The 27,803-nt window shown below is 47.9% G+C and overlaps 1 protein-coding gene across 4 annotated transcripts; it reads left to right on the top strand.

The window, feature by feature from the left end:
* Positions 1-27,803, top strand: Pnoc (prepronociceptin). Of its 4 annotated transcripts, none has more exons than XM_016007202.3 (4): positions 1-256; positions 13,518-13,667; positions 24,287-24,677; positions 27,424-27,803. In XM_016007202.3, exons 2-4 carry the CDS (start codon positions 13,542-13,544, stop codon positions 27,507-27,509), a joined length of 603 nt encoding a protein of 200 aa, XP_015862688.1. In that variant the 5' UTR covers positions 1-256; positions 13,518-13,541; the 3' UTR covers positions 27,510-27,803. The 4 variants fall into 4 exon arrangements, with proteins under 4 accessions (XP_015862688.1, XP_006988845.1, XP_015862690.1 ...); XM_006988783.4 differs by lacking the exon at positions 1-256 and adding an exon at positions 412-514; XM_016007204.3 differs by lacking the exon at positions 1-256 and adding an exon at positions 412-514 and having other exon boundaries at positions 24,287-24,733.

Raw genomic sequence — 27,803 nt, 5'->3', positions numbered from 1 at the left:
GGGGTTTGGCTCAGCCCTTCTCTGAGCCAGTGGGAGGTGGGCATGAGCTCCCCCTACCCCACGCTGCCTGAGCCTCACTCCTCAGGCAGAGAGGTGACGAAAGAAGACTCCAGGATTTGGGGTCTGCCTCATCCCTTGTCACCGGGAGTCTGCTTTTCTGAGTGACTTGCCAGCTCTCCCCGGCTGGCCATCCTCACAGTGGCTCTGACAGCAACGGGAGAGGCAGCTGAGGGATCCTGGCTGATCCGGAGTCCAGGTGAAGCAGGCTAGAGGCTGGATGGATGGGGAGGTTGGCATGTCACCAGTCTGGATGCAGAGCAGGGGAGGGGGCCGGCCAGGCAGGACTGTAGTTGGGTTGTTTGGTTGATGAAGGGGGTCAGCGTAGGCATGTGTCATCGTCGAGGTAGGCAGGGAAGGGGAGGGCTGTGCGTGGGGAGAGGATATATAGGCTGGTGTGGCTGACACAGAGGAACAAGCCTCACATCTGAGAGAACCCTGTGACAGACAGCGTCAGGTAGGCAATGCATGTGGCCCCGGCACCAGCCGGCCGGCACTATCTGTCCGGAGCCTCTCGGGAAAACAGGGCAGCCTGGCCGGCTCCTCCAGCTCTGTCTTTTGTCCACTGTGGCTGCTTGCCGGCCTCTTGCGAGATTATGGTTTCATTCATCTTATTCTCGGTGTTCCGATGGCAGAGAAGGGGGAGGGCCGAGGGCTGGCTAATCTCAAAGAGAAACGCGAAGGAAAGCTGAACTTGGAAATGAGGAAAAGTTTTGCTTTCCCAGTTGTGGCCCTTACTGGGTGACAGATACACACGAAAGAGGTGGCTGCAGGAGAGAGGGCAGACCCCGGGAAGGGGCTTGCCGTTCAGAGAAGCCCTAGGAAGCCCCTGGCACACCTTACGGGGATTTTTTCGATCTGTGGCTTCCTGCCCTTTGTGCAAGCTGCTGCTCTTGTATCATTGAATCTGATGTCATTCTGGTCTGAGTTCTCTTACACCTTCACGGAAATTGCTAACAATACGGGGGAAAAGACAGACTCGAGGTTTGAGCTTCACCTGTGTGCATGGCTGAACGCAGTCAGTCGCTGGCTGGGTGGATTTCACGGGCGTTTCTGAAGGCATGACCTTGGTCCTCCGGATCCTGGGGTGTCTCGAGGTGTCCTTTCTTTCTTGACGTCTTTCTCTCCACTGCCCACCCGGAGGTCTCTCTGCCCAGGTCGCATGGAACTCTCTCACACGTCAGAGCATCTGAACTCTCTCTGCCCTCTCTCAGCCTTCTCTTTCTCCTCCTCCTCTCTTTGTGAGTCTCTCCCCCTCCCTTCTCTCCCCAGCCTCTCCTCTCCCCCAGCTCCCTTTGAACACGGGCAAGTTCAGAGGGGAATTTCAAGTAAGGCAGGATGATTCGGAAAGGGGGCTATTTAAAGCATGCTGCTTTGGACTTGAATACCCCAAGCCTGGGCTTAAACATCTGTGTTTAGCTTCCTCCAGCAGCTCATAATTGCCCCAATTATAACCAATAACATTGTTCAGCAGACTAACAAAAGCTGAGCTCCACACGGCATTTGCCAGCAAGCCCAAACGAGAGTTTTCATCACAGGGAGAGAAAAGTAGCTGCCTGGCTTCGTATCCAAACCTCCCAAAGAGAATGCTGTGGTTCCTCGCTGCCTGTGGGTGGATGCCGCGCGCGCACACCCTCCTTTTTCTCATTTATGCAGCCTAGCAGGGAAATATTCCACAAGCTTCCATCAGTGCCATGATACCTTAACAGAAAGGATTCGCTTTCCTTGGGCTTGCTGAGTCTTCTGCAGGGGCAACTGCCCCCAGACGTCACCTGAGTAAAAGGAACAGCCGCACTTTTTCCAGGTGACACCCCGCGCTGTCCGTGGAAGGTGCTCTGTGCAGCTGAGGGTCGTCTTCTCCAGGTGCAGCAGCCCTGCCTTATCAGCTGAAGTCTGAGGGCACTTAGGGCTGCAGAAAACTCAGCAGGTTCTGCATTGCCAGTGAAGGGAGTAATTGCAGGATTAGACGTTAGTGGAGCCTGAGAACGGAGCTGTCACCAAGCAATTCCATCTTCAATCAATCAGGTATTTATCAGCTACACCCCGCCAGGCAAAGGAGGCATGGGGCTCTATAGATTCAGCAGAGGTGCTAATAACAGCACTTTACTTTGTGCAATGATTTACGCGCTTCGCACCCATTATCTCCAGCAACAACCCTGGAAGGCAAAAAATCATTATCTCGGAGTTGCAGGAACAAGACCCTGTGCAGTAAGCAAGCACAGCCCAGGGCAGCCCGTCCTAGGGCTGGTGCTGGCTCCCCTTAAGGTCTGTGGTGCTGGTAAATGAGTAGCAGGCACACAGCACAGACAGACAGGAAGCAATTCGAGATAATGGGATGATACAGGGCTGGGTGTGATCAGTCCTACCCGTGTGGTCCAGAGTGTCGATGCTGGAGGGACTTGAGGAAGGGTACCTCCTCCAGGGATTGAGGAGAGTGGGAAGAGGGCTAGAATCAGGATGGATCGGAGGTTTGAAGGGAGCGAGGACAATAGCACAAAAGAAAGGCAAAGGAATTTATATTTTTTGAAGTCACGAATGGCAGGTAGTAAGCTAAATTGGCTATGTGCTTATACACACACACACACACACACACACACACACACACACACACACACACACAGTGATAATGAGAGAGAGGTTTGCTCCCGTTTTGTGTACCTGCAATGATATGGTTCAAAGACCCTCCCCTCCCTTCCCCCAACTCCTCAGGTCACCCAAACCATAAGAAAAAATTTTAAGTCTCCTGTGCTCTGGGTTACCAGGTATTTAAGGGAAGGATGAACACATCTCAGAAAATGAGAGCCATCATAACCTCAGCTTTTGGGGGCTTTGAGTTCTTGGGATCCCACTAGACAAATGGGATCTCTGAAACACTTCTCTTTCAGTGCCTGTCGTCACCCCCACCATCTCATGGAGACCTTGCATTCTAACCACAAACTCTAGTTGTGAGGCTTGGAGCACACCATTGGTTTTTGGTGGTGGGGGCGGGGAGGGACCACAAGTTGATTTTCGGAGCATCATCCCCCCTCAATAGGCTACACCCGCTTTAATCCTCAACTTTCCGTGGTCCTGGGTCTGTGAAAATCCTGGCAGCCGCTTCGTTAGGCGCTGCAGACGAGCCGAGTGGGAGACGCTGGACTTGCCGCCCTGCCCAGCAGCCAAGGCTCTGCAGCCTGTGGTGTCACGGTCAGCCTCCTCCCTTCTCCTCGTGCTGGTCCTGTGATCTTCCCCCACCCCGTCACCCCATTCATCCTTCCATTCATCCAACCGAGGACGTGCCCGGTGTTCCTGATAGGAGCCGGACAGGGCTCGTGCGGGAAGTCGCCGGCTGTCATCAGCTTTCTCCCAACTCACAGCCAAAGTCTCAAAATGTGAATGAGCCCAGACCAGCGGCCTCCAAAGGGGCTCACCTACCCAGATACCTACTAGGTTACTAGAAACTGAGATGTTAAATTATTTGTTTTTTAATTTTAGCACACACAACACACACATACACACATTCTCCTGCAGGCACATGTGTGTGTATAAGCCAGAGGTCAACACGAGACATCTTCCTCCATTGTTGTCCACCTTACTTATTTGAGCAGAATCTCTCACCACACCTGGAGATCCTGGTTTAGCTAGACTGGCCGGAAGCAAGGCAGCAGGATACACCTGTCTCTGCTCCTAGCCTCAGCACTGGGGTTACAGGCATGCAATACCACTCCTGGCTTTTTATATGGGTTCTGGGGACCTGAACTCAGGTCTTTGTGGTTGTGCAACAAACATTTTATATACTGAGTCATCTCCCCACACCTAAATCTTACCTTTCTTAATTTGCATATTAGTGGAGTTTACATGATGTATGTAACATTCATAAAGAGGTTGGGAATGTATATTCAAAACTGATTCCTAGGTTAATGACAATTAATTATTTATTTCAAAATAACTAGTGTAGAGGATTTAGGATGTTTGCTACACAAAGGAATGGTAAATGTTCGAGGCAATGGATGTACCAACTACCCTAATCTGATTGTCACACGATGCATGCATGTGTGGAAAAAACACACTGTACCTCCATAAATATGTATAATTATGTCAATTAAAACTTTCTTTAGAGCTGGTTGCTAGAGATGCAAAATTAAAGAAGTTGAAAGAGTATGTGAGTCTAGATTTGCCATTCTCTTCCTATCTGGGTTTTCTGATCATTTTAAAAAGAACACAGAGTGATTTTATTAAAGTAAATAAAAGCTTTTAAAAGTCCATTTAAGCTATCTTGACAGTGTATGCGGCAGCATTTGCCAGAATGAGGGAGGTGAACATTAAGAGCATTCCCTGGCGATGTGCCACAGCCAAAAGGACCTGTGTCTGGCTTCCCTCGTGGCCCTTTGTGAAACCCAGATGCATCTTCATGGCTTCATCTGGGGCTGTCTGAAGCCAATGCTCTGTGGTCTCCTCCCCTTTCCTCCTTTCTTCTCTTCCTGGTAGAGAACAATCCTGGCCATTCACAAAATCAAAGGATACTATCAACCATCTCTCGCAACTGCTTTTTATAAGAAGAGAAATTGAGGACCAGGAAAAGAGAGTATCAGGCCCACAAGTAACAACAGAACCAGATCTAGAACCCAGGACCTTGTCTCCAAGCACAGGGCTCCTTCTCATTCACAGCTCTGCCTGGGCACCCTTGGTCCACACAGGGTAGGCAGGTGCCTTGGTCCACACAGGGTAGGCAGGTGCCTTGGTCCACACAGGGTAGGCAGGTGCCTTGGTCCACACAGGGTAGGCAGGTGCCTTGGTCCACACAGGGTAGACAGGTGCCTTGGTCCACACAGGGTAGGCAGGTACTTTGTGCCCTAGCCCCCTAGCCCTTCCCCTTCTCTCTGACTGGAAATTGAGAGCAGGAGAGAGACCTTTAAAGAGCAAATGTATCCATCAAAGGAAAGAAAGCGAGCAGTCTCCCTGGGTAAGAGCAAGCCATACTCTATGTGGAAGTTTTAGCTGTTGCTATTTCAGAGTTGAGTTCCCTGGGCTATGGGAAAGCCTGAGACTCTTTGGTGCTTCTATCAGAGGATGAAGATGAGACTCCTTCCTCCTAGAGGCATGTGTGGCCACTTCCTTTTCATCAGCGCCATATAAAGATTACCTTTCTTTACAGGTTATAGATGACCTTTGTATTCATCTATAACCCTGTACTCTGAAGGTAACGATCTACCTTTCTAGGGCAAATACAAGTTCATGGGGGTTAAGCAGCTTGCCTGGTTAATCAATAGCAGAGTCCTGCCTGTGACGGATCAGAGGACCAGGATGTGAGGAACACCCTGCACCCCTGATGATGCAGAGCCGGTAGTCTGTGGGTGGCGCTTGCTGAACCAGGGGAAGGGACTGAGCCAGTCCTCCAAATGAATTCACATGAAGACAGATCATCAGAGCTTAGGCTTGAGGGTCCCGTCCCAGCTCTGCCCCTCCACAGGACATCCCTCCCTGCCTCAGTCTCCTCAACTGTAAAGTGAAGTGGGCAGCACAGGGTAGAACCTCACAAAGCTGTTGGCTCTCAATGGCTTTCAGTCATCGGGATTCCTTCCCAACAAGATCCCATCACAGTTTGCTACCCTTTTCAAAGCGTAAACCTTGTATAGAGTGTACGGGCGGTCAGAACACAGGTTCGAATACCCAACTTTAAGTCCTAACTCTGCTACTTATCATCTGGATCGTTTTTAGGCAAATTGCTTAACCTTTGTGAATTGATGTTTATGTATCCCGGAAAGGAGGGTAAAATTACCCCCAAATGATAGAGTTGTAGATGAAAATAAGTATCATCTATAGCCTGGAAGGAACAATGTTCCCTGTGTGTCACTGATGGAGAGAGAGCCCCCTCCCTTCTTCACCGATAGCATCTGGGTCACAGGCTTTCTCCTCGGTCAGGAAGTCTCTCTTCAGCCCCTCTTGCACATGTTCTCATCCAGCAGAAAAGCAGCTCATTACGTTGCCCTTGGAGGCAAGAGTACATGCAAGTAGATTAAGACTAAATCACAGTGGTATCTTATCTTTATACACAGCAAGATGCAATCAAATTTATAAGGTGCCATCCCCTAAATAAAAGGTAATTAAACCTTTCTTTATTCAATACAAAACGGCCTGATTATAGAATTGCCACTGTGAGTGGCTGATAGCGGCTGGGCTCCTTTATGAAATGGAAGCCATTAAAAACTCAAACATCCTCAGGTACATTGTGCTTACTGATGGACGGTCAGTCGCTATGTCTGGATAATAAACAAATTGGGGGGGGGGAGGTGCATCATCTTCAAATGAGGGCCTATTCATCATCTTCACCCTGCAGTTGAGAAGACCAAGGCTCTGGGGAATAAATTAAGTTGCCCCAAATCACACAGTTACAAAGTGTACAGTTGAAGCATAACTATGACCCCAGAATTGTCTAAGTACTTGGTTCCCTTCTACTGAACACCTGTGTGTGTGCACAGCTCCAAGCCGGCACACAGGTGGTGTTCAGGCTTCCAGGCTTCTTTTAGTTGTTGTTATGGTTGTGGTTGTTGTTGGTGGTAGTGGGGGGGGGTACTTTTTGGGATAGAGTCTTATCTGTAACCCAGACTGGCCTCAAACTTGTAGCAATCCTCCTGCCCTCCCCCGCCCCAAAGTGCTAGGGGTTATAGGCATATGCCACCATGCCAGACATGTTGTTCAGACTTCTTAAAAACTAAAAAAACTTTCAGAGTTGGGGATGTGGTTCAGGTGGTGGGGTGCTTGCCTGCCATGCACAAAGCCCTGGGTTAGGTCCCCAGTATCACATAAACTGGGTATAGTGGCACATGCCTGTAATGCCAGCACTTGAGAGGTAGGGGTAGAAGGGTCAAAAGGTCAAGGTCATTCTCATAATAAGCTCAAGGGCAAACTGAACTATATTACATGCTATCTCAAAAATAAAATAAATCATTACTTTAAAATTTAAAACTTCGCCGGGGGGTGGTGGTGGCGCACGCCTTTAATCCCAGCACTCGGGAGGCAGAGCCAGGTGGATCTCTGTGAGTTCGAGGTCAGCCTGGGCTACCAAGTGAGCTCCAGGAAAGGCACAAAGCTACGCAGAGAAACCCTGTCTCGAAAAACCAAAAAAAAAAAAAAAAAAAAAAAAAAAGAATTAAAAATTTAAAACTTCTACTAGGCTTTCTATTTTTTAATGTAATTTTATAAAACACATAACTGAACTTGGTATCATGAGGAGTACAAAAGGACAAGATGTCTACTTCAAGATGTATTTCCATAGTTCTTTGCACATTTGTTTATGTTGCTCCGACTTACAACTGGCAAACCACCTGTGAGATGGGATTCTGCTGTCATCCGTATCTCATGGCTTCTTGGACTTGCAAAAAGGAATGGGTACCATCCAGCATGGAAGAATTTCATTTAGTAGCTGGAGCTGCTTTGTTAAAGGGGGAGGCACGGGGGGGGGGGGGTGGCACCCATCTGTGATCCCAGATGATGAGACTGAGGCAGGGAGAATGTGAGTTGGAAGCCAGCAGGGCTACACAGCGAGACCGTCTCAAAAAGGAGGTGCTGCACGCCTTTCATCCCCGTACTCAAGATGCAGAGGCAGGAAGATCTCTGTGAATTTGAGGCCAGCCTGGTCTCCAAAGTGAGCTCCGAGCCAGCCAAAGCTACATAGTAAGACCTTGTCTCAAAAAAAAAAAAAAAAGAAAAGAAAAGAAAAGAAAAAAGGAAGAAAAAGGAGGTGAAGGAAAAGAAGAATGAAGGAGGAGGAGGAAGGGGAGGAGAAGGAAATTGAGGGCAGGAGCAAGGCCATCAAGTACAGACAGGAGGAGAGCCTGACTAAAGCCAGGTAGATACATCTGAGACGTCCTCACCAGACGCCAACCCAAAGGGCTTGTGTTTCCCATGCAGCCAGCAGCAGAGGCTACTTGTCCCAGGACTGCGCCCCTAAATTCCATTTGCCACAAACTGTAAAATGGCAAATGTCAGCCAAACCGCCAACACGTCCTGCACATCGAGTTGCTGATGAAGTCCGTGAGCAGCCTCAGCAAGGGCTTCTCATTAATAATATCTGTCACCACTTATCAACTGGGCAAAGACTTGTATCAAACATTCGAGGCAGGAACTAAAGGAAACGGCACGGACCCTTTCTTCTGTGGCATATATGACCACTGCCATCGTGTGGCGAGAAAGGAAACAGCTGTGCTGTTCTGAATAGATCCAAAAAAAAAAAAAAAGTGTTCTAACTAGAAATGCAAAAGCTGAGTTTCTTATGAAACACAGAAGCAACTATCATATGACAAGAGAGTCATAGAGGCATGAGTAAGACTGCCTTGTGTTCTGGAATATTTATTGTGTATAATAGCTAATGAGCTGCATTTTCACTTCAGAGAAGCATTCTTGTTACTGGTCTACCAACTCCTATTTAAACCTCGCAGACCTAGCGTGGGACACAAGCCCAGCTGTGACCCTTTATGACCAGCAATCTAGCAGACACGCATCAAGATGTCTGATTAGGAGAACGTCTTACCATACTAGAATGGCATAAAACTAACCTCTTCTCCCTGCTCAAACAGGACGATTTGCTAACAGAGCCTCTGTGGGAGGTTCGAGTCCTGAGGCAGCTCCTGTGCCATGAGCATACTGGACCCCTCAGTGAGGTGGTGGCTCCAGAATATTCCTCAGCCTGGAGTTTGCAAAGAAAAAGGAAGGGGGCCCCTGAAATCTTCCACTGTTTTTTTTGTTTGTTTGTTTTAAGGGGGGTTGTCAATTTTTCACTAAGCAGATCCTAAAGTTTGTGTCTTAGCCTGGGTACCTGGCAGACAGAGAGAATGATGGGATTGGATCTCTGTCCCCCAGGCCAGTGGGAGAAACAGACCCAGAAGTGCAAGGATACAATTGATTGATTCCCAAGTGCAGAGATGAGGCGGTGAGGATAGAGTGACATTTCAAGGTCAGGGCTATGCTCTAGCTGTGTTGTATAAAGTGTTTGCCATATGCTGGGTACTGTTTTAACTGTTTACAAACGTAAATCCACTGATGCTAGTATGATCTAGTTCCTAAGATGGTCTTCTTTTCACAATGAGGAACTCCGAGATTGAGTACAGCCAGTAAGTTACAGAACCAATGATCCGAATCCAGGACTCCTCTTCCAAGATGATCAGATAAGAAAACTCACATTACACAACTCTACAGGACCATTCTGGTTAGTCCGTGTGACGTATGGAGCCCTGAGGCCCACTTATTTCACATGGTAGCACATTGCCTTGGGATGCCACAGTAGTAGCCAAGACTGGTCTAGCTCAGGCCAGTCCAGTGATGGCTTTCTGGAGGGGACCTTCCTGACATGGGGATGGGTATTCTGACGGAGGCAACAGTCGGTGATAAGGCATAAAAACACCTGACACAGGTGAGAGTTGTGCTTGCTGGGTCTGGACGAGACACCAGGATGAGTGACAGGGGATGAGGCAAGAGCCAGGGGCCAGCTAAGTCCTTGGAACATCTGACAGCCATGGGCATTATAGAATTATTTTAAGAATGAAGTTGTATCATCCAATGCCTTGGAGGGAGGCCAGATCATTAGGTGGACTAATTAGGAGACGATTAAAATAATAAGGCAATAAATCTCAACTAGACACTGGCTGTTGGGATAAAGAAGGGAAAAAATTGCATTTGAGAGACGCTCATGGATACAGATGACTGGGTGCTTTATTTATTAGTCCAAGACATCCCATCATCTGAAGATAAAGCACAAGCCTCCTAGGAGAGCAGATAAGACCTGCTCCATCTGGACCCAGTCCCCTTTCAGCAGGTGCTAACCTTGAAGAATGTGGACAGATTCCTTAGGCTACCTGTCTGCTCTCCACACTCACAGGCTGTGATCCTATGATCCTGGGTCTCTTGGGGTCCATGTTACCAAACACTCTTTTGTTTGTTTGTTTGTTTGTTTGGTTGGTTGGTTGGTTGGTTGGTTGGTTGGTTGGTTGTTTTTCAAGACAAGGTTTCTCTGTGTAGTTTTGGTGCCTGTCCTGGATCTCACTCTGTAGACCAGGCTGGCCTCAAACTCACAGAGATCCGCCTGGCTTTGCCTTTCAAGTGTTGGGATTAAAGGTGTGCGCCACCACTGCCCACTCATTTTTGACATGCACTTCAAAATGCATTTTGACATGCACTACTATGGTAGCTCACTGACTTAAACATTTACAAAGTGCTGGTAATATAGATCAGTTGGTAGAATGCTTGCCTAGTGTGAATGAAGCCCTGAGTTTGATACCCAACACTGTGTAAACTGGGCTTAGTGGTGTACACTGGAATCCCAGACCTTGGGTAGCAGAAATAGGAGGATCAGAAGTTCAAGGTTATTTTCAGCTACATAGGGAATCTAAGGACAGCCTGGGCTACATGAGACTCTACTTCCAAAAAAAAAAACAAAAAACAAAAAAAAAAAAACAGCAAAGAAAGAAAATCTACTGGATACCCTTCTTACCATCATTCCCTAGGTCTGAAATGCTTCCCTTGGCACACGAGAAGCCAGTGGTCTTCTAATGTGACTCCTTGGTAGCTTCTGTTGCATGAGTCCGCCTTATCCTATGGACTGGCTCCTTCTCACCCACACCTCTCAAACTTGGTCGTGCAGACAAGTCACCTAGGAATATTGATAATGACACAGATCCTGAGGTGATGGTTGTGGGTAGGGCCCAAGACTATGTACTTCTCAGAAGACCCCAGCAGACAGCATTAGAAAGGCAAACACATAGATTCCTCAGAATCATCCCACAAAAAAGCAATGAAAACTGCTGGTTTTTATTCTCCATGCAGAAAATTCACATATAGTAAAATGCGTAGACTCCAAATCTATAATTTGATGGATTTTGGAAAATATATACACCCCTTGCTGGGTGGTGGCGCACACCTTTAATCCCAACACTTGGGAGGCAGAGGCAGATGGATCTCTGTGAATTCAAGGCTGGCCTGGTCTATAGAGTGTGTTCCAGGACAGCCAAGGCTACACAGAGAAATTCTGGAATATCAATATTTCTAGAAAGTTTCCACTTGACCTTCATTTCTGTATGTGTGTGTATATATGTATATGTATGTGTGTATATATGTATATGCATGCATGTATATATTATATATGTGTAAGCATATATGCATATATAATACACACACACACACACACACACACACACACACACACACACACATCCCTATGGCCCCAATAAAGAATGTCAATATTTCTAGAAAGTTTCCATTCAACCTTCAATTCTCTGTATACACACACACACACACACACACACACACACACACCCCTATGGCCCCAGTAAAGAATATCAATATCAATATTTCTAGAAAGTTTCCATTCAACCTTCATTTCTGTTACTATGACAAAATACCCTGACACAAAAAACTTTAGAGGGTTGGAGAGTTAGCTCAGTGCTTAAGATCACTTGCTACTCTGCTTCTTAGCACCCATGCCAGGGAGCTCACAGCTGCCTGTAATTCTGGCTCCAGGAGATCCATTGCCCTCCTCTGGCCTCCGAAGGCACCACCGTACATGTGGAATACACACACATAGATGAAAAAAAAATGTTTTAAAAGCAACTTCTTTAAGCTTACAAGTCCAGGTCGCAGTCTATCACAGCGGAAGAAGCCGCAGTGACAGGGTCTTGCAGCAGCTAGCCACATCCCATTCACATCTAGAGGAGAAGGAGACATGCGCAACCTTGCTACTTGCTTGTTCTCAGCCGACTTTCTCCTCTCTTTTCTCTATTGTTCAAGACCTCTTGCCCAGGGAGTGGTGCCGCCCACAGTGGGCTGGGTCTTCCTACATCAATTATCAATCAAGGCCATCCCACAGACATGCCCCTGGACCAACCTGATCTAGACAATCCCTCGTTAAGACTCTCTTCCCAGGTGACTCTAGGTGTCAAGTTAACTGCTAAAACTAGTTTCCTGTTCAACCCAAAATGAACATAGTCCAAGAAAGTAGTTTTCTGATTCAAGAGTTTTGATCTAAGGTTGTTGTGTTAGTCAAGTTCTCTAGAGGAACAGAACTGATAGGATGAATATATATATATACATATATATGGGAATTATTAAAGTGGCTTGCAGGCTGTGGTCCAGCTAGTCCAATAATGGCTATCTACCAATGAAACGTCCAAGAATCCAATGGTTGTTCAGTCCATGAGGATGGATATCTTATTTGGTCTTCAGTATAAACCAGGGGGCATGTGACACACTTCTTCCAAGTAGACCCCCATCCTATACCCTTCACTAGCTCCCAATAATGTTATCATCTTATGCATTTACCAAGGGTTTAGCCTATTCACTATGTCAGCACCCTCAGGACCTCAATGTTTCTAGAGATGTCGTCACACATGAGCCAGAGGAGTAATTTACGAATATTCTGCATGAAATGTATGTGTGTGTGTGTGTGTGTGTGTGTGTGTGTGTAGTGTGTGGATATGTTTGCAGAGTGTGGGGGTGTGCTGATAGTATGTATGGCAGCCTAAGGTTGCCTTCAGATATATTCCTTAATTATTAACTAGACTATTTATGGAGAAGCAGGTTCTCTCACGTAGACCTGGGGTTCACTTATTTGCCCACCTTTTTCTGGTGACTCCCTGTCTCCACCTCCCGCTGCACTGGCATTGCAGGTGATCCACCAACCCCACGCAGCTGAGTGGGATCCGAACACCAGTCCTCACTTGCACACCAAGCACTTTGCCCCCTGAGCCATTTCCCCACCTCCTCCTGCTCGTTTTTCAATCTGTCCAAGCTGTCTGCCAAGATTTACCATCATAGATTTCAACGTACGGACTCTGAGAAGACACAAATACTCAGACCACAGCAGTAGCTCAGTTCTGAGGTGACAGACAGGAAACACATGGAAGCCTCCTGGAAGAGAGAATTGAGGGACAAGTGTTCCTAGCCAGGCCAGAGAGGATAAGAGGAAGCATTTTAGTTTTTCATCCACCTGCCTCTGCCTCCCGAGAAATGGGATGAGAGGCGTATACCGCCACACTCGGGTACTCATCTGCTCCTTGAAAACCTTGGCCCTAACAGTCTCAGCTTATCTTCCAAACAGGCCTATGGTAAGGCATGGCCATGGAAACTGAGGTTTGAAGAGGTTGACTTAAAGGCACACATTGGTCAGCTAGGAAGCAATGCCTCTGGCCTCCAGAAAAGCTGTTTCCCGCCCCACAGCTCTTCCTGGAAGGGCAGAGGCCAGCCAAGTGGCAGGAATCACAAGGGCTCTCCAGGGATCCAGACTACACGCAGCCTGTGAATGAAAGCAGTCCTGGATGGCAGGACGGAGCCACCAGGGCTCTCTACAATCTGTTCCTTTGCAGGTGAACCTCAGACCTGAGGAATCTCCTCACTGAGGAATGACGCTCGCCTCCCTAGGTCATGGTCCCCCGGGGCTGACTAACCTTCTCTCCACACCGTATTAATTGGCTTGTGTCCCCTGTGTGTTTCAGCCTCCTGCTTCCCACTGCTGCACCATGAAAATCCTGTTTAGTGACGTTCTGCTGCTCAGCCTGCTCTCCAGCGTGTTCAGCAGCTGTCCCAGGGACTGTCTCACCTGCCAGCAGAAGCTCCACCTGGACCCAGACAGCTTCAACTTGAAGGTATGTCCGGACTATCCTCTTCTTTGCCATCTCTTCCCCCTGACTTCAAAGCAGATGCTAAATGAGACGGTCAAGTCTCTCCCAGGACTTGTACAGTGTCGTGTTACTAGGATGAAACAGGTGGAGCTGAGCTGCATCTTCCTACTATGAACCCTGTGGTCCTCCCTCTTTCCAGCCAGACCCCAATAGTCCTCCCTCTCTACCACCAGACTCCTGTGATCCTCCCTCTCTACCACCAGACTCCTGTGGTCCTCCCTCTCTACCACCAGACTCCTGTGATCCTCCCTCTCTACCACCAGACTCCTGTGGTCCTCCCTCTCTACCACCAGACTCCTGTGATCCTCCCTCTCTACCACCAGACTCCTGTGGTCCTCCCTCTCTACCACCAGACTCCTGTGGTCCTCCCTCTCTACCACCAGACTCCTGTGGTCCTCCCTCTCTACCACTAGACTCCTGTGGTCCTCCCTCTCTACCACTAGACTCCTGTGGTCCTCCCTCTCTACCACCAGACTCCTGTGGTCCTCCCTCTCTACCACTAGACTCCTGTGATCCTCCCTCTCTACCACCAGACTCCTGTGGTCCTCCCTCTCTACCACTAGACTCCTGTGGTCCTCCCTCTCTACCACTAGACTCCTGTGATCCTCCCTCTCTACCACCAGACTCCTGTGGTCCTCCCTCTTAATTTTCCCATAAATATCTGTTCATGATGCCCTTGTCCCAGTGTTATGCATAATACATGTATTATATATAAACACAAGTAAAGTCTTCTTCAACCCCATGAATTAATTACTTTTAGCTGTGACAAAAACCCTTGAAACTTAAGAAAGGGTTTGTTTTGGCTGACAGTTTCAGAGCACAGTCCATCATGGGAGAGACAGCCTGGAGGCGAGAACTTGAGGCAGGCTGGGCGGTGGTGGTGCATGCCTTTAATCCCAGCACTGGGGAGGCAGAGCCAGGTTGATCTCTGTGAGTTCAAGGCCAACCTGGCCTACAGAGCGAGTTCCAGGACAGGCTTCAAAGCTACAGAGAAACCCTGTCTCAAAAAACCAAAAAAAAAGAAAAAAAGAAAAAAAAAAGAAAGAAAAAAGAACTTGAGGCAGCTGGTCCCATTGTGTCCACAGTCGGGAAGCATAGAGAGATGAACACTGGTGCTCAGCTCACATCTTCTTTACTCAGTCTTGAACTCCAGCTCTTGGGGTGGAGCTACCCACACTCAGGGTGGGGTTCTCATCTTTAACAAACCCTCTTGAAACACCCTCATCAACTGTGTCTCCTACACAATCCTCACCCCCTCAAGCTGACAATGGAGATCGACTATTGTACTCCAAGAATCAGAGAGAATCTCCCCTTTCCTACTTTCCGTGGTATCACAGGATTAATATTCTCACGTTATTACACACTATTTCAAGTGATTTCCCTTTCTATGAATATATAACTTATTCTCCATTTCCCCATCTGCTGAACATGGATATTGTCATCCATTTTTTATATTGCAAATAATTCTACAATGAGCCTCCAAAATGCTCTCTTGTGTTTTAAATTTCCAACTTGAAGTACAAAACATTAAATTATTATTCATTAAACAAACTGCTTTCTTGCTCCTTTAATTTCAGCTTAGATAGCTATTCTCTCCTATATAATTCAATTATTTATTTTTTCCTTTGAAGTCAATAAAGCTGCTTTCAAGGCACTATGCTTCAAACCCTCTGCCTTTCAAGCGAGTAATGGCTGTTCCTTAAGGCAAATAAATATGCAGACACAAAACCCAGTGTAGCTGGTGCCCAGTACGCCTTGCTCTCTCCCTGCTCCAGGTAGAACTGTGACCTCAGCCCCAGGAGACAAGCACTACACTCTTGCAGGCCTGGACACACCTGTCTTCTGGGCAGGAAGGCACAGTCATGCAATCAGGAAGGGCAGCCCAGATGACCCCTCGAAGGGATGTATTTCTGATGCTCATCCATCCTAGTTTCCTCTAAGGATCTGTCTGCCTAAGAGGATATCTCATCCTTCAGGAAGCATCTCTCGCTTCTCTTGCCTAGCTAATGGGTATCTTCCCTTCCCTCTCTGTCTACCCTTTCCCAGCCTTTTATATTGACCTCTCTTCCTCTGACCAGTCCCTAAACAGGGATGGCAAGATGCCTGCTTCTTGCCTCTCTGTCCCTCTCCTTCTGAGATGCCACTACATACCCTGGCTTTCCTCTCCCAGGCTGCAGGTAACTGGTCAAAGGGACCCCTGACCTTCTCTCTTGGGCTCAAGCCCAGATCCAAGGCACTCTTTACAGCTCCCAGGGTAACCCTGACGCCATTTGTTGTCCTGGCCCCTTCTACCTGCCTCTCTCTCCCTCTACCCACTAACACCATTCATACTTCAGGGCCAAAGTTAAGCTTCACCTCCTAACAAAAAACACGCTGTTCCCTCACAAAGGAAAAAAAAAACTCGAGTGGAGTTTTGATCTGAAAATTCACAGGAGAATCAGAGGGTAAAGCTAAGCAGTACACAGGAAAAAGGAAATAAGAGGCTTCTAGGAGACCCAAACCAAGACAGGAAATCAGGAGGGTGAGGCCAAGTTCAGGACCAGCCGGGAAGAGCTAGAGAGATGGCGTGGTCAGGTTGACGGTCTCCACTAGACACTGTGGTGCTTGAGGAAACGGAGCAGCCGCAGAGAGTTTGTGGCACTCTGGGGTCTGGTTTGGGTATGAGAACGAGCTCCCACGGGGTAGACGACACGTTTAGCCCCACGTGCCCAACCTGCCTGTGTTCCAGGCCGTTGCTGTAGACCACACACAGATAGGAACGGCCACTGTACGTAGGAAGAAAATTAACACCATCCAGGTTTGTTCTCTTCACAGTGACCTTTATTTTCAATATACACGCAGACTTAACCACCTACTCTCCCACCCCCAGTGCCTTTAACCAATCTGACCTTGAACTTCATGAGGAAATGAAATAAAATTCTTTTTCCTGGGTGATACTCATGGGTTGCACTTATTCTGGCTCTTGGTGCCATGGCTACCTCTCCCCCTCCCCCCTCTCTCTCTCCTTCCCTCTCTCCTCCCTCCCTCCCCCCCTTCTCTCTTTCTGGCTAAGGTCTGAGTTCCTTTGCTGACCTATCCAGGTATCCCAGCCTGGGGCCCAGTGTGTGGCCCATAACAGGGCTCAGGTAGCCTGCCTTATGGAAATGGTAAGACTCTCAGAACATTAGGCTCCTTGCTGCGCACATCCTGGGCAGCCACTGTAAGGTCTTACATTTGGTTCTTTCTGGGGTGGTGAAGAACTGAAATCGAGCTTCTACCTCTCCATTAGCATCTCAGATCTTTGGGGTCCAGACAACACTCACTTTACTTCCTAGAAACAAGTCAGAAAATGGATTAGTAAAAGCCTCATAGTCAGAGATAAACGCTTTGCAGTGCTGGCTGCCCCTCCATTCCCCCTCCCAGACCCCTGTTGCTTGCTTGTTTTTCTGTTTCTAGTTCCTGTTTTCCCTTTTAACCCATTTTAAATAGAACCAAATGCCAAGGACGTAAGCAATTATGTCTCATTTTCTGAGACTGCAAATCTTGCCCAGGTCTGTTTTGATGAGGGGAATGATGGAGGGACTCACATTTCAGCCAGGGGCACCTACCAGTCTCTCTCCCGGATTATGTAATCCTGACTTGTTCCCAGGATCCTCAGGACACTTGGCTCCATCAGAAATTTTTCTATTTCTACTCCTGGTAGGTGGCCCAAGTGTTAGACTGTAATTTTGGTCAGCAAATGACTCACCCATTGCAGCGTCCTCTGGTTCTTCAACTAATTGTCAGCGGCACTTATTCCGTCGGTCCAAGTAGAAGAATCTAAATTCGCAGAGTTATTTCAGAGTCCGAGACGAAGACAACACACTCTCCAAAAACGTTTCAGGGAAATGCATTTAAAAGTCCTAAAACTCTTGCATTGGGAGCTGCCTCCTGGCATCTCTACCTGCAGCTAGTGAAAATTCTTTACAGGTGATTGGCCACAGAAGCTCTTCTAATGGACTTTTCCCATGCTATTTATTCATCTGCTTCCCTGGATAGTGTCTGCCTTTGAACACACACACACACACACACACACACACACACACACACATACACACACACACACACACACACACACACACACACACACATACACACACACACACATCCAATATATTATGTATATTCAATGTATATATACATATATATGTATCTGTATACATATATATGGGGAGTATATATACATGAGTGCATTTGCCCATAGAGGCTGAAAGAGGGTGTCAGATTCCCTGCAGCTGGAGGTACAGGTAGCTGTGAGCCACCCATAAGTGCTCGGAACTGAAGTTGGGTCGTCTATGAGAGCAGGATGTATGCTCTTAACCCACTGTACCATCTCTCCAGCCTCCGAATTCATTTTCATAAATGTTGCAGTGGTTAGGATTGAACCTACGGCTCTGTGAATGCCCAGGCAGGTGTGTTATAGCTGAGTTATATCTCCAGTCATGCCTTCAAATGTTTTGGCGAGACCTCCTAGAACAAATAGCTCCTAAGCATAACTCTGCCTGAAACAGGAACCAAACCACACAGTGGCTGTCTTCACTCCCCTCAAAGGACTCATGTGTTTGTTTGATAGACAGAAAGAGGCTAGAAGGCAGGCCTGACCTCTATGGCTAGGTCACACCCTCCGCCTGTACCCTAATCTTTGATCCAGACATCCAAATGGCCTTTTGCGCAGTCTCCTCAGAAGCCCGGCTTGACAAATCAATTTGGCACCATTCTGGAGTCCAGATGCTCTGGCTTAATATAGCGATGTCATCGTCATGACTGAGAAAATGTGTCCAGCTCACTTAATAAGCCACTAGCCCATCCCTGTGAAGCAGCTGATGAGGACCCCAGACCAGAGGCTTAAGCATTAGGCTTGTATGCCCATATGCCTCTAAAAATGTGGTTGTACATTTGGAAACCCCAGATTTGCCTCAAACCTTATTCTAAAACAACCATTGGTGATGATTTGGTCAGTATCTAATTTATCTGGCAGTGTGTTGAATCTCAGTAAAGACTGTGGCATCTGGTTTGATCGCAAAATTTCATTTGCTCTCACTGACACAAAATCCAATTACCATCTGGCATTAGAAGCCCAGGAGTGCTCAGTTCTAGTGGCTTCTAGATGTGTCTCCTCCACCTGTAAATCAAAGGAGCAGAAAGTTCAGCAAGCATTGAGGGTTCCTTCTCTGTGAAGGAAACAAGGGTACCCGAAGGCTGAGCTGCTCCCAGCCCCACGGATCTAGTGACCTTACCAGTATTCCCATACCTCCATGTGCCCCTGTTGGCTCTGGGAAATGCTATTTAAGTGACTCTGCCACCACGGACATGAGGAGCTGGACAACTATTTGTTGCTGGCATCTGTTCTGTGTGCCAAAGGGCTTTTACTAACATCTTCAGCTTCCACAGAGCATCAGAAGACACACATGGACTTAGTTGGTTAAGGAATCCACCTTGCAAGAGTAAGGCCTGAGTTCACACTCCAGAATCCAGGTTGAACCAATGCACATATACATGTTACGGAAATTATTTTCATGCTAAATTATCAGAATGAAAACTTACAATGTTTTGTTTAACATTCATTAACAAATACTTATGATATAAGAATTGCAATCCATTTTATAATTAATTATTTTAGAATGCAGGGAAAAAAAAAGCAGGGCATGGTGGCCTGTGCTTATACTCCCAGCACTGGGACTGTGGAGACAGGAGACTCCCTGGGATTCAAAGCCAGTCTAGCCTAATTGATAAGCTCCAAGCCAATGAGAGACCCTGCCTCAAAGGAAATGGACAGCATTCCTGAGGATGACACCCAAGACTGTTCTCTGGCCTTCACACACACATTCATATACACACACATACATGCACATTAAAAAAAGATACATGTTATGACAACCAAATGTGTCCGTGCACTAGAATGCCCAGAACTTGAGAGAATTTCATTGACTGCCTACTAGTCACTATAAAGAGAAGATATTTACCCAGGACTCAACTATGAACAAGATATGACCCTAACTTTTTAGACTATGCTTTATAAAGTATTGTGAATATCTGTATCTCTCATTAAAATCCCCTTGGGAGGAATGCAAAGTTGGGTGGGAACACAGAGGCAAGACAGAGCACTTCCTTCCAAGGGACCAAAAGAAGATGATAAGATAAAGAGGTAAAATTAGAACATGGCCATGTCCACAAGGATGGGTGCAAAAACGGTCATTCCATCAGAGGGCACATGGTGACAAAAGGCAGGGAGCTTCATGAGGTATAGGAGGAGCCCTGTGTGCCCGGGGGCGGGGGTGGGGGGCTGTGAGGGAGGAGTTAGAAGTAAGACTTAAAGGTAGGCTGGGCCACATGGTACAAGTACTTCTGTGCCCTGCTCAGGAGTCTGGAGATGTTTCCAAGGCAAGACAAAGTACCAGGCAGTTGTGGGCAGGGTGTGATGGAATTAGAAGAATTCTCCTGGACCTGCCAGGGGCCTCACACGGATTTGAATGCAAAAGAGAGATGGGAAGATGGGTGGGAGGCTTCTGTCTTCTGAGACGCACTGAGGCAGTGACAGCAGGCGGGAAAAACGGGCAAATGCCCTAGATGGGGGGTAAGGGGAGAAGGAAGGCAAAAATGTACCCAGAGTTTAGAATCTCACTTAGAGCTAAAGACATGGTTCCCTGGCTAAGGGCACTTCCTAACTCTTCCAGACGACCCGAGTTCAGGTTCCAGCACCCATACCTACCAGCTTACAAATGGCTGTAACTCCAGCTTCAGGGGGTTCTCTGCTGGCCTCCACCGGCACCCACACCCATATGTGCATACACACAAAAATAAATAAATCTTTTTTTTTGAAAATTCAACTTTGGAGCCGGGCGGTGGTGACGCACACCTTTAATCCCAGCACTTGGGAGGCAGAGCCAGGCGGATCTCTGTGAGTTCAAGGGCAGCCTGGGCTACAGAGTGAGTTCCAGGAAAGGCGCAAAGCTACACAGAGAAACCCTGTCTCGAAAAACCAAAAAATTCAACTTTGGGAAAACAAACCACACCCAGAGAGAACCAGAGAAGGCAAGCAAAACGGTGGACTAAAGTGGTGTGATGGTTAACTTGATTTGCCGACTTAACACAAGCTAGGATCACATAGCCCAAGGATCTCAATAAGGGATAGGCTGTATTGGGTTGGCCTGTGAGCATGTCTGTGGGGATTGCCTTAACTGATGTGAGAACACCCAGCCTACTGTGGGCAGCACCATTCCCTAGGCAGGGGCTCCTGAACTATGCAAGAGCTGAGCACAAGCAAGCACGTAAGCCTGCAAACATTCATGTCTCCTTGCCTTTGTCTGTGGATGTGACATGACCAGTTGTCTCTCAAGTTCCTGATGCTCTGACGTCCCTGCAATGATGGACGGTAACCTGGAATCGTACATAAACCCTTTCTCCCCTAAGTTGCTTTTGGTCAGGATGTTTTATCACAGCAGCAGAAACAAAAGTACAGCAAGTGGGGAGAATATAATACATGAGAATTAAATTCACTTGCTGGTATCAAAGACCTAGAGGTAACAGTGAGCCATTGAAACAGAGATTTGGTGATCCACAAGTGAGTTCAGGGCTGGTGTCCGTCCCAGCTCGAGGGTCTTCTGTCTTTATATTCTGCCAGAATATTGTCGCCATGCTCATTTGGCTTCCTGCACAGGACACCACCTCGTGCTTTCAGGACAGCAACAGAAGGACAACCCAAAGTGCCCACCTTGCAAACCAGACACTGAAGGAAAGTGAGAAAGGAGGGAAAGGGTGCCCCTTCCTGCCAAGTCAGCCCCAAGCTCAGTGCAGGCCCTAACTGGTCACTTTCAGGCTTGCCAGCCACCTCTGACTACAGGGAGGTGGGGAGATGCACTATCGCCTTCAGGAAGGAATCCGGTGTTATGTTCTAGGGAAGAGAGATGGCTCTGGGTAGGCAGTGGACAGCCTGTGTACCGAGTTCAGGGAGCCAGGCAAGAGTGCCACAGTTTGATGAGGGGCTCTTGAAACACCCTTCACCACAATGGCAAGGTCAAGGAGAAGGGAGACTTTCTTCTGAGTAAGGCTGGGAACATGTAGCCAGAAATTTCTCCGGTCCTGCCTCGCCCAGCAGTCCAGACGAATCTCTCCCACCCGCGGTCCCACAGCCGCTTATAAAATAACCACTCAGAGGCTTATATTAATTACAAACTGTATGGCCTATGGCTTCAGCTTCTTGCTAGCTAGCTCTTTCTCTTAAATTAACTCATTTCTATAAATCCATAAGTTGCCATGTGGCCATGGCATTACAGTCTGCTGACATCCTGTTGCTCCTTGGGCAGTGGGTCCGAGTCTCCCCCGACTCCACTCTTCTTTGTCTCGTCTTCAGTTTGGATGTACCACCTAACCTTAGCCTGCCCTGCCCTAGGCCAATGCAGCTTTATTTATGGGAGCCACACATATTCACAGCAGACAGAAAGATATCTCACAGCAGTCAGGGGTGAAGCCAAAATGCTCATAGTAAGAAAAGTCAGTAGAGACTTCCAGGAAACCCAAACAGAGACAGAAGGGCAGGACCAAGGTCAGGACCAGCAAGAGGGTGCTGGTAAGATGGCATGGATCCATCTGCTGGTCTTCACTAGAGAATGTGGTGCTTGGGGAGGCTGGCCAGCAGCAGAGAGTTCCTGGGGCTCTGCCTGGCTTGTATCTAAGAAGATACGGGTCCAGCAGATTGCAGGGTTAGCTCCACATGCCCAGCCTGCCTACATCCGGAGTCTCTTGGATATTACTTGCTATAAAGGATGTACAAATAAGAGTAACTAGAATAAATAGAATGAAAATCAGTCACCCTAGGGTTAGTCTTTACACGGTGGCTTTGGTTTAGTTCCCATTTGGTTGTGTACACAGCTGTGTGGTCTATGTGAATGTCTGTGCACCTGTGTGCATCTGTGTCTTCCTCGGTCACTCTCTACCTAGTTTCTTGAGACAGTCTCTCTCAGGGCATCCAGAGCTCATCAACTGATTAGAATGGCTGACTGTAGAGCTCCAGGGAGCTGCCTGTCTCCACCCTCTCACCCCTCACTCCAGGGTACCACCATGCCCAGCTTTCACATGGGTGCTGGGGAACTGAACTCAGGTCCTCAGGCATTTTACCAACCAAGCCATCTCCCCAGTTAAAGAATGACCTTAAAATGCGCCTGCAGATACAATCCCGTGCTTCCCCCGTTTCTGTAACCAGTCTGTCCTTCCCTGGCCCAATGGGAGAGATAGAATTCTTCTACCTGAGTGACACTCATGAGCTATGCCAGGCTCCAAAAGCCTAAGGCTACAGCAGGGTATAATTTGGAAAGCCTCCATTCTGTGTCAACTTGCAGGGTTGCCTGAAGATAAATGAACCACAGCTCTGACCCCTGGTTTCTTTGTTGGATAGATAATGGAGCAGAGTCAGGGGGTTCTCTGTTTCCAACTCTGAAACTGTGCAAATTTGGAGGAGGGAGTAACTGTACGTAAAACTGGGGCACAAAGGTTGAGGAGATGGCTCATCAGTGGGTACTGGATAGTTTTATGTCAACTTGGCACAAGCTAAAGTCGTCTTGAGAGGAGGGAACCTCAATTAAGAAAATGCCTCCGTAAGATCAGGCTGTAGGCAAGCCTGTGGGCCATTTTCTTAATTAGTGATTGTTGTGGAAGGGCCCAGCTCATTATGGGTGGTGTCATCCCTGGGCTGATGGTCCTGAGTTCTTTAAGAAAGCAGGCTGAGCAAGCCATGAGGAACAAGCCAGTAAGCAGCACTCCTCCATGGCCTCGGCATCAGCGCCTGCCTCCATGTTCCTGGCCTGTTTGAGTTCCTGTCCTGGCTTCCTTCCATGATAGACTGTGATGTGGAAGTGTAAACCAAATAAACCCTTTCCTCTCCAGGTTGCTTTGGTCATGGTGTTTCATCGAAGCAATAGTAACCCTAACCAAGACATCAGTAAAATGCTTGCTGCACAGTCATGAGGACCTGTGTTCGATTCCCAGCACCCACGTAAAAGTCAAGCATGGAGGCACATACTCGTGGTCCCAGCACTAGGGAAGCAGAAACAGGAGGATCCCTGAGGCTTGCCGGCCAGCCAGTATAGCCCAACTGGCTCAGGTCATCCAGGTCAATAAGAGATCCTATCTCAAAAAAAATAAACTGGAGGGGCCAGTGAGATGATGGTTCATTGGGTAAAGGTGCTTCTGCTCAAATCCAGTGACCTGAATTTGATTCCTGGAAGCCACATAAAGGTAGAAGGAGACTCCACATAAGTGTCCCCTGGCCTCCACACTCGCACACAATCATATTATAATTATGACTAATTAATAATAATATTATATTATTATAAAAGAAAATTATATTGAAAATCAAGCGGAGAGTGATAAAGGAAGAAAATCAGCGTCGACCTCTGGTCTCTGCACACACGTGCGCATACATACATGCGCACCCCCACGCATACATAAACTGCTGCGCAATATTTGAGGACTAGCACTTCAGAAGCACGTGACTCGGAACGGCTTTAGACGATTCTCTGTCCTGGCTCATCCCTGGCTTTGTCCCCTTTTCTCTCCCTGTGTCTTTGCAGGTGTGCATCCTCCAGTGTGAAGAGAAGGTCTTGCCCAGTCCTCTCTGGACTGGATGCGCCAAAGTCATGACCAGCGGCTCTGGGCAGCTCAGCCCTGCTGACCCAGAGCTCGTGTCGGCGGCTCTTTACCAGCCAAAAGCCTCGGAAATGCAGCATCTAAAGCGAATGCCCCGGGTCAGAAGCTTGGTGCAAGCGACAGAGACCGAGCCCGGCACAGATGATGCCGAGCAGGTGGAGCAGAAGCAGCTGCAGAAGAGGTTTGGGGGCTTCACTGGGGCCCGGAAGTCAGCCCGGAAGTTGGCCAACCAGAAGCGGTTCAGTGAGTTTATGAGGCAGTACCTGGTCCTGAGCTTGCAATCGAGTCAGCGCCGGCGCACTCTGCACCAGAATGGTAATGTGTAGCCAGAAGGAGCCCCTCCCAGCTGCACCGGCCACTGCAACCCATGAGTGAGTTGGGCGCCAATTAGCAGGGGGCAAGAAGTGACCTCATATACCCAGCTGTCCCAGGCCTAAAAACATATTGGCCAGCCCCAAACACACACACACACACACACACACACACACACACCACCCAATCCCTCTCCCTCCCCCGCACCCCATCTCAAGGACTCCAGCCCTCAGGAGGCTTGGTTGGTGAAGAAATTCACATCTCTGCCTCCTACCCATTTCTCCAGGGAGAAAGATTTTTCCCACCATTCTCCTTGAGGCTGACCACTCCCATTCAGGGACTGGTTACCATGGGGATAATAGTAGTATGTTAAGATAACTAATTCCTCTATAGCTCTCCAGGAGCTTAGTTACTATGGGGACAGTTAAGTGGACCAATTCTAACAGCCAGTTACCATAGCAACCATTCAGCTCACCTTTCCTCAGAGACTTTATCTGCAAAAAAACCAATAGCCAGCCCTCCTCTTAGCCATTTGCAAAAGGCTGATTACTGCTCTACTTCAAAGACAGTTTATCCATTTCACCCTACATCTCAAGGTGGCTAAACTCCATGGAAACCATTAATATTTCCCATTTCCCCCTGCCAAAGACTTTTTGTTGGGACCCCGAGTTCTGCTTTTTGCTCTTATTTTTCTTCCACTAACAATTAGGTCATCCTCACACTTTTCCAAGGAAAGACCAATTCTTTATCATTAATGGCATCCTTGCTGAACCAGGCCTCCAGAATCTGAGCCAATGGAGCTAGTAGGTTTTAGAATATGTACTAAGGAAGAGTGAGTCCTTTTTCCTCAGTTTCTTTTTTCTTCATCTCTTCCCAGGATGCCACTTGTGATCTCTTCCTTTTCTTCATTCCCATCCCCCGGGTACACACTTACACAGTCATATAAAGCCTCAGAAAACACACAGCAAAGACCAAGTTACTGCTGGCTGATTCCAAATCCAGCTCTCTCCAGCCATCACCAGTACATAACTAGGGAGTGGCATTAGGAATTAGCACAGTAGATTTAAGAGAAAGTCCAACCGTTAAATCTGTGTCCTTTCATTCATACACGCCAATGAGCAGAGTCTCACACATCTCCCAAGACAGCTTGGAAACACAGCCTCAGACAAAGCACAAGTTAGTCTGACCATATTATGTTGCCCCAACAGAAGCCGCTTCCCAACTCTGACGCAGAAAAGAAAAATGCATGCATCCTCTCTTTTTGCTTCCCACACATCCAAGGTAGCCATGTCATTCATGGTCCTCTTTCGAGATGGAGTCATCATATGCTAATCTTTGGTGCCCACACCCTGGCACGGGGCCAGCCCACAGGGCCCAAGCTGATAGCTGATAGCTGATAGGCCACTTGTTTGCAGCAAGTTTATCCCCAAAGATAAATATATTTATGGGGGGGGGTGCATTTGTCTTAACAGAATGGTTCGTCTCCAAAGGTCCTGAGTGAACTTGCACTCTGCTCTTGACAAGCATTCGATTTCTTTCTAAGCCAGACCTTTCTGATATCCAGTAGTAAATCTTCCAGAAGTGGCAGGAACTCTTCGAAGTCTTAATGGCATTCTTTACAGGAGCCCTTAAGGGACACCAAAGCCCATATCTAATTTTTAAACCACAACAATATTCTTTACCTAAAGACAGTTTAAGATCAGTCCCATTAGCAAGAATCAATTTATTTGGGAAAAAAAAAAACTATCTGAGCCAGACAATTGGCTTTTCTGGTTTTCTATTATACTTCCAGCCGAGAGGTGCTATAACAGGGCTGATAACTGGTTTCTGTCTGCTGCTTTGCTCAACGTGCGAGTTCTTGATGGAAACATTAGCCAGCTCATTTGCGTATTATTAATAGCTGTCCTGTCGCCATGTAACCCGCTCCCTCCCTCCCTCCCTTCCTCCCTCCCTCCCCCCTCATCTGTACATGCATGGTGGTGGGTTCCAGAGAGGATGTGTGTTAATGAGCCAGTCCTAGCCAGCTGAGACCTTGTGCTTATCTGCATGCACACAACCCAGCTTGCCTCGTGCCATTATAGAAATCCTTCCACTCTGGCCAGTGCCCATTGCTGAAGTTGTTCCTGGATTCTTAAGATGTCGATGCCAATCTATACTCAGAAGATTGGAGTCGGGCGAGGGGGCCACCCAACACTGGAGTGGAATAAAGAACCTGTTCAAAAGTGTAGTGGCAGCCTAGGAAGACAGGGTACTGCAATGCAGACCCTGCCCTAGACAGCGCTGTGGTCCTGGGGCCAGCCTCTCCTGCTGTGACCTATGCTTCTGATACTTTCTGCTGTGTCCAGCCTTGAGACACCAGCAGCAGCACATTCTCGATCCCGTATTCCCAGCATCTAGCTTAGAGAGCCTGTGTCAGATGAGACCTGTAAGGACACTGTTTTAACATAGATGCTGAGAGCTGGGGAGGGGAGGAGTGTTACCAGGAAAAGGCTTGTCTGGGAGCCTTTTATGTCACAGCCCATCAGCCTCCCTTTTCTCCAGTGCATCACCCATGCCCGTAGTAGGCAAAAGCAGCAGGTAAGTGGCGGGCATCAAGTGAGGACCCCTTCTGTCACTTGGGGAATTCTTCCTTTCACTTGCTGTGGTGGCCCACTTTGGGTTGCTCTAGTCGCCTGGGCAAACAGGATGGACGGCTGCTCCGCAGACCTACTGGATCTGACATTGTAATCCTTTCTGTCTGTCTCCCCAGGCATCCAGGTGATCCCCCGAACAGCATGTGTCCACGCCCAGACCTGCCGGCCGGGAGTCAGGATCCCTTCCTCCCTGAGGCACTGAGTACCCACAGCACCTCCCTGCCCAGTCGTTACCCTCTTCCCCACGGCATGTTTCACCACCACCCTGTTGCTACATCAGAGTGTATTTTTGTAATTCCTCCAGCTAACATTTTAACGGCCCCACCTCCTCGCGCATCTTCTGCCCTCTCGCAGGGCCAGGTGAGAGGAACATGAAGTCAGACCTGGGGTTTTGCCTCGTCACTGCCATAATCTGTTTGTAAAAGAGCTGTTCTTTTTGACCGGTCGTTTGAACACAGCTCTCTCCATTAAACTTCTACTGAGCAAATGGTTAATA

This window comes from Peromyscus maniculatus, chromosome 9, assembly GCF_049852395.1.
Source record: "Peromyscus maniculatus bairdii isolate BWxNUB_F1_BW_parent chromosome 9, HU_Pman_BW_mat_3.1, whole genome shotgun sequence".
NCBI lineage: Eukaryota > Metazoa > Chordata > Mammalia > Rodentia > Cricetidae > Peromyscus > Peromyscus maniculatus.
The sequence above is the reverse complement of the archived record's forward strand: the minus strand, read 5'-3'. Positions and strand labels throughout refer to the sequence as shown.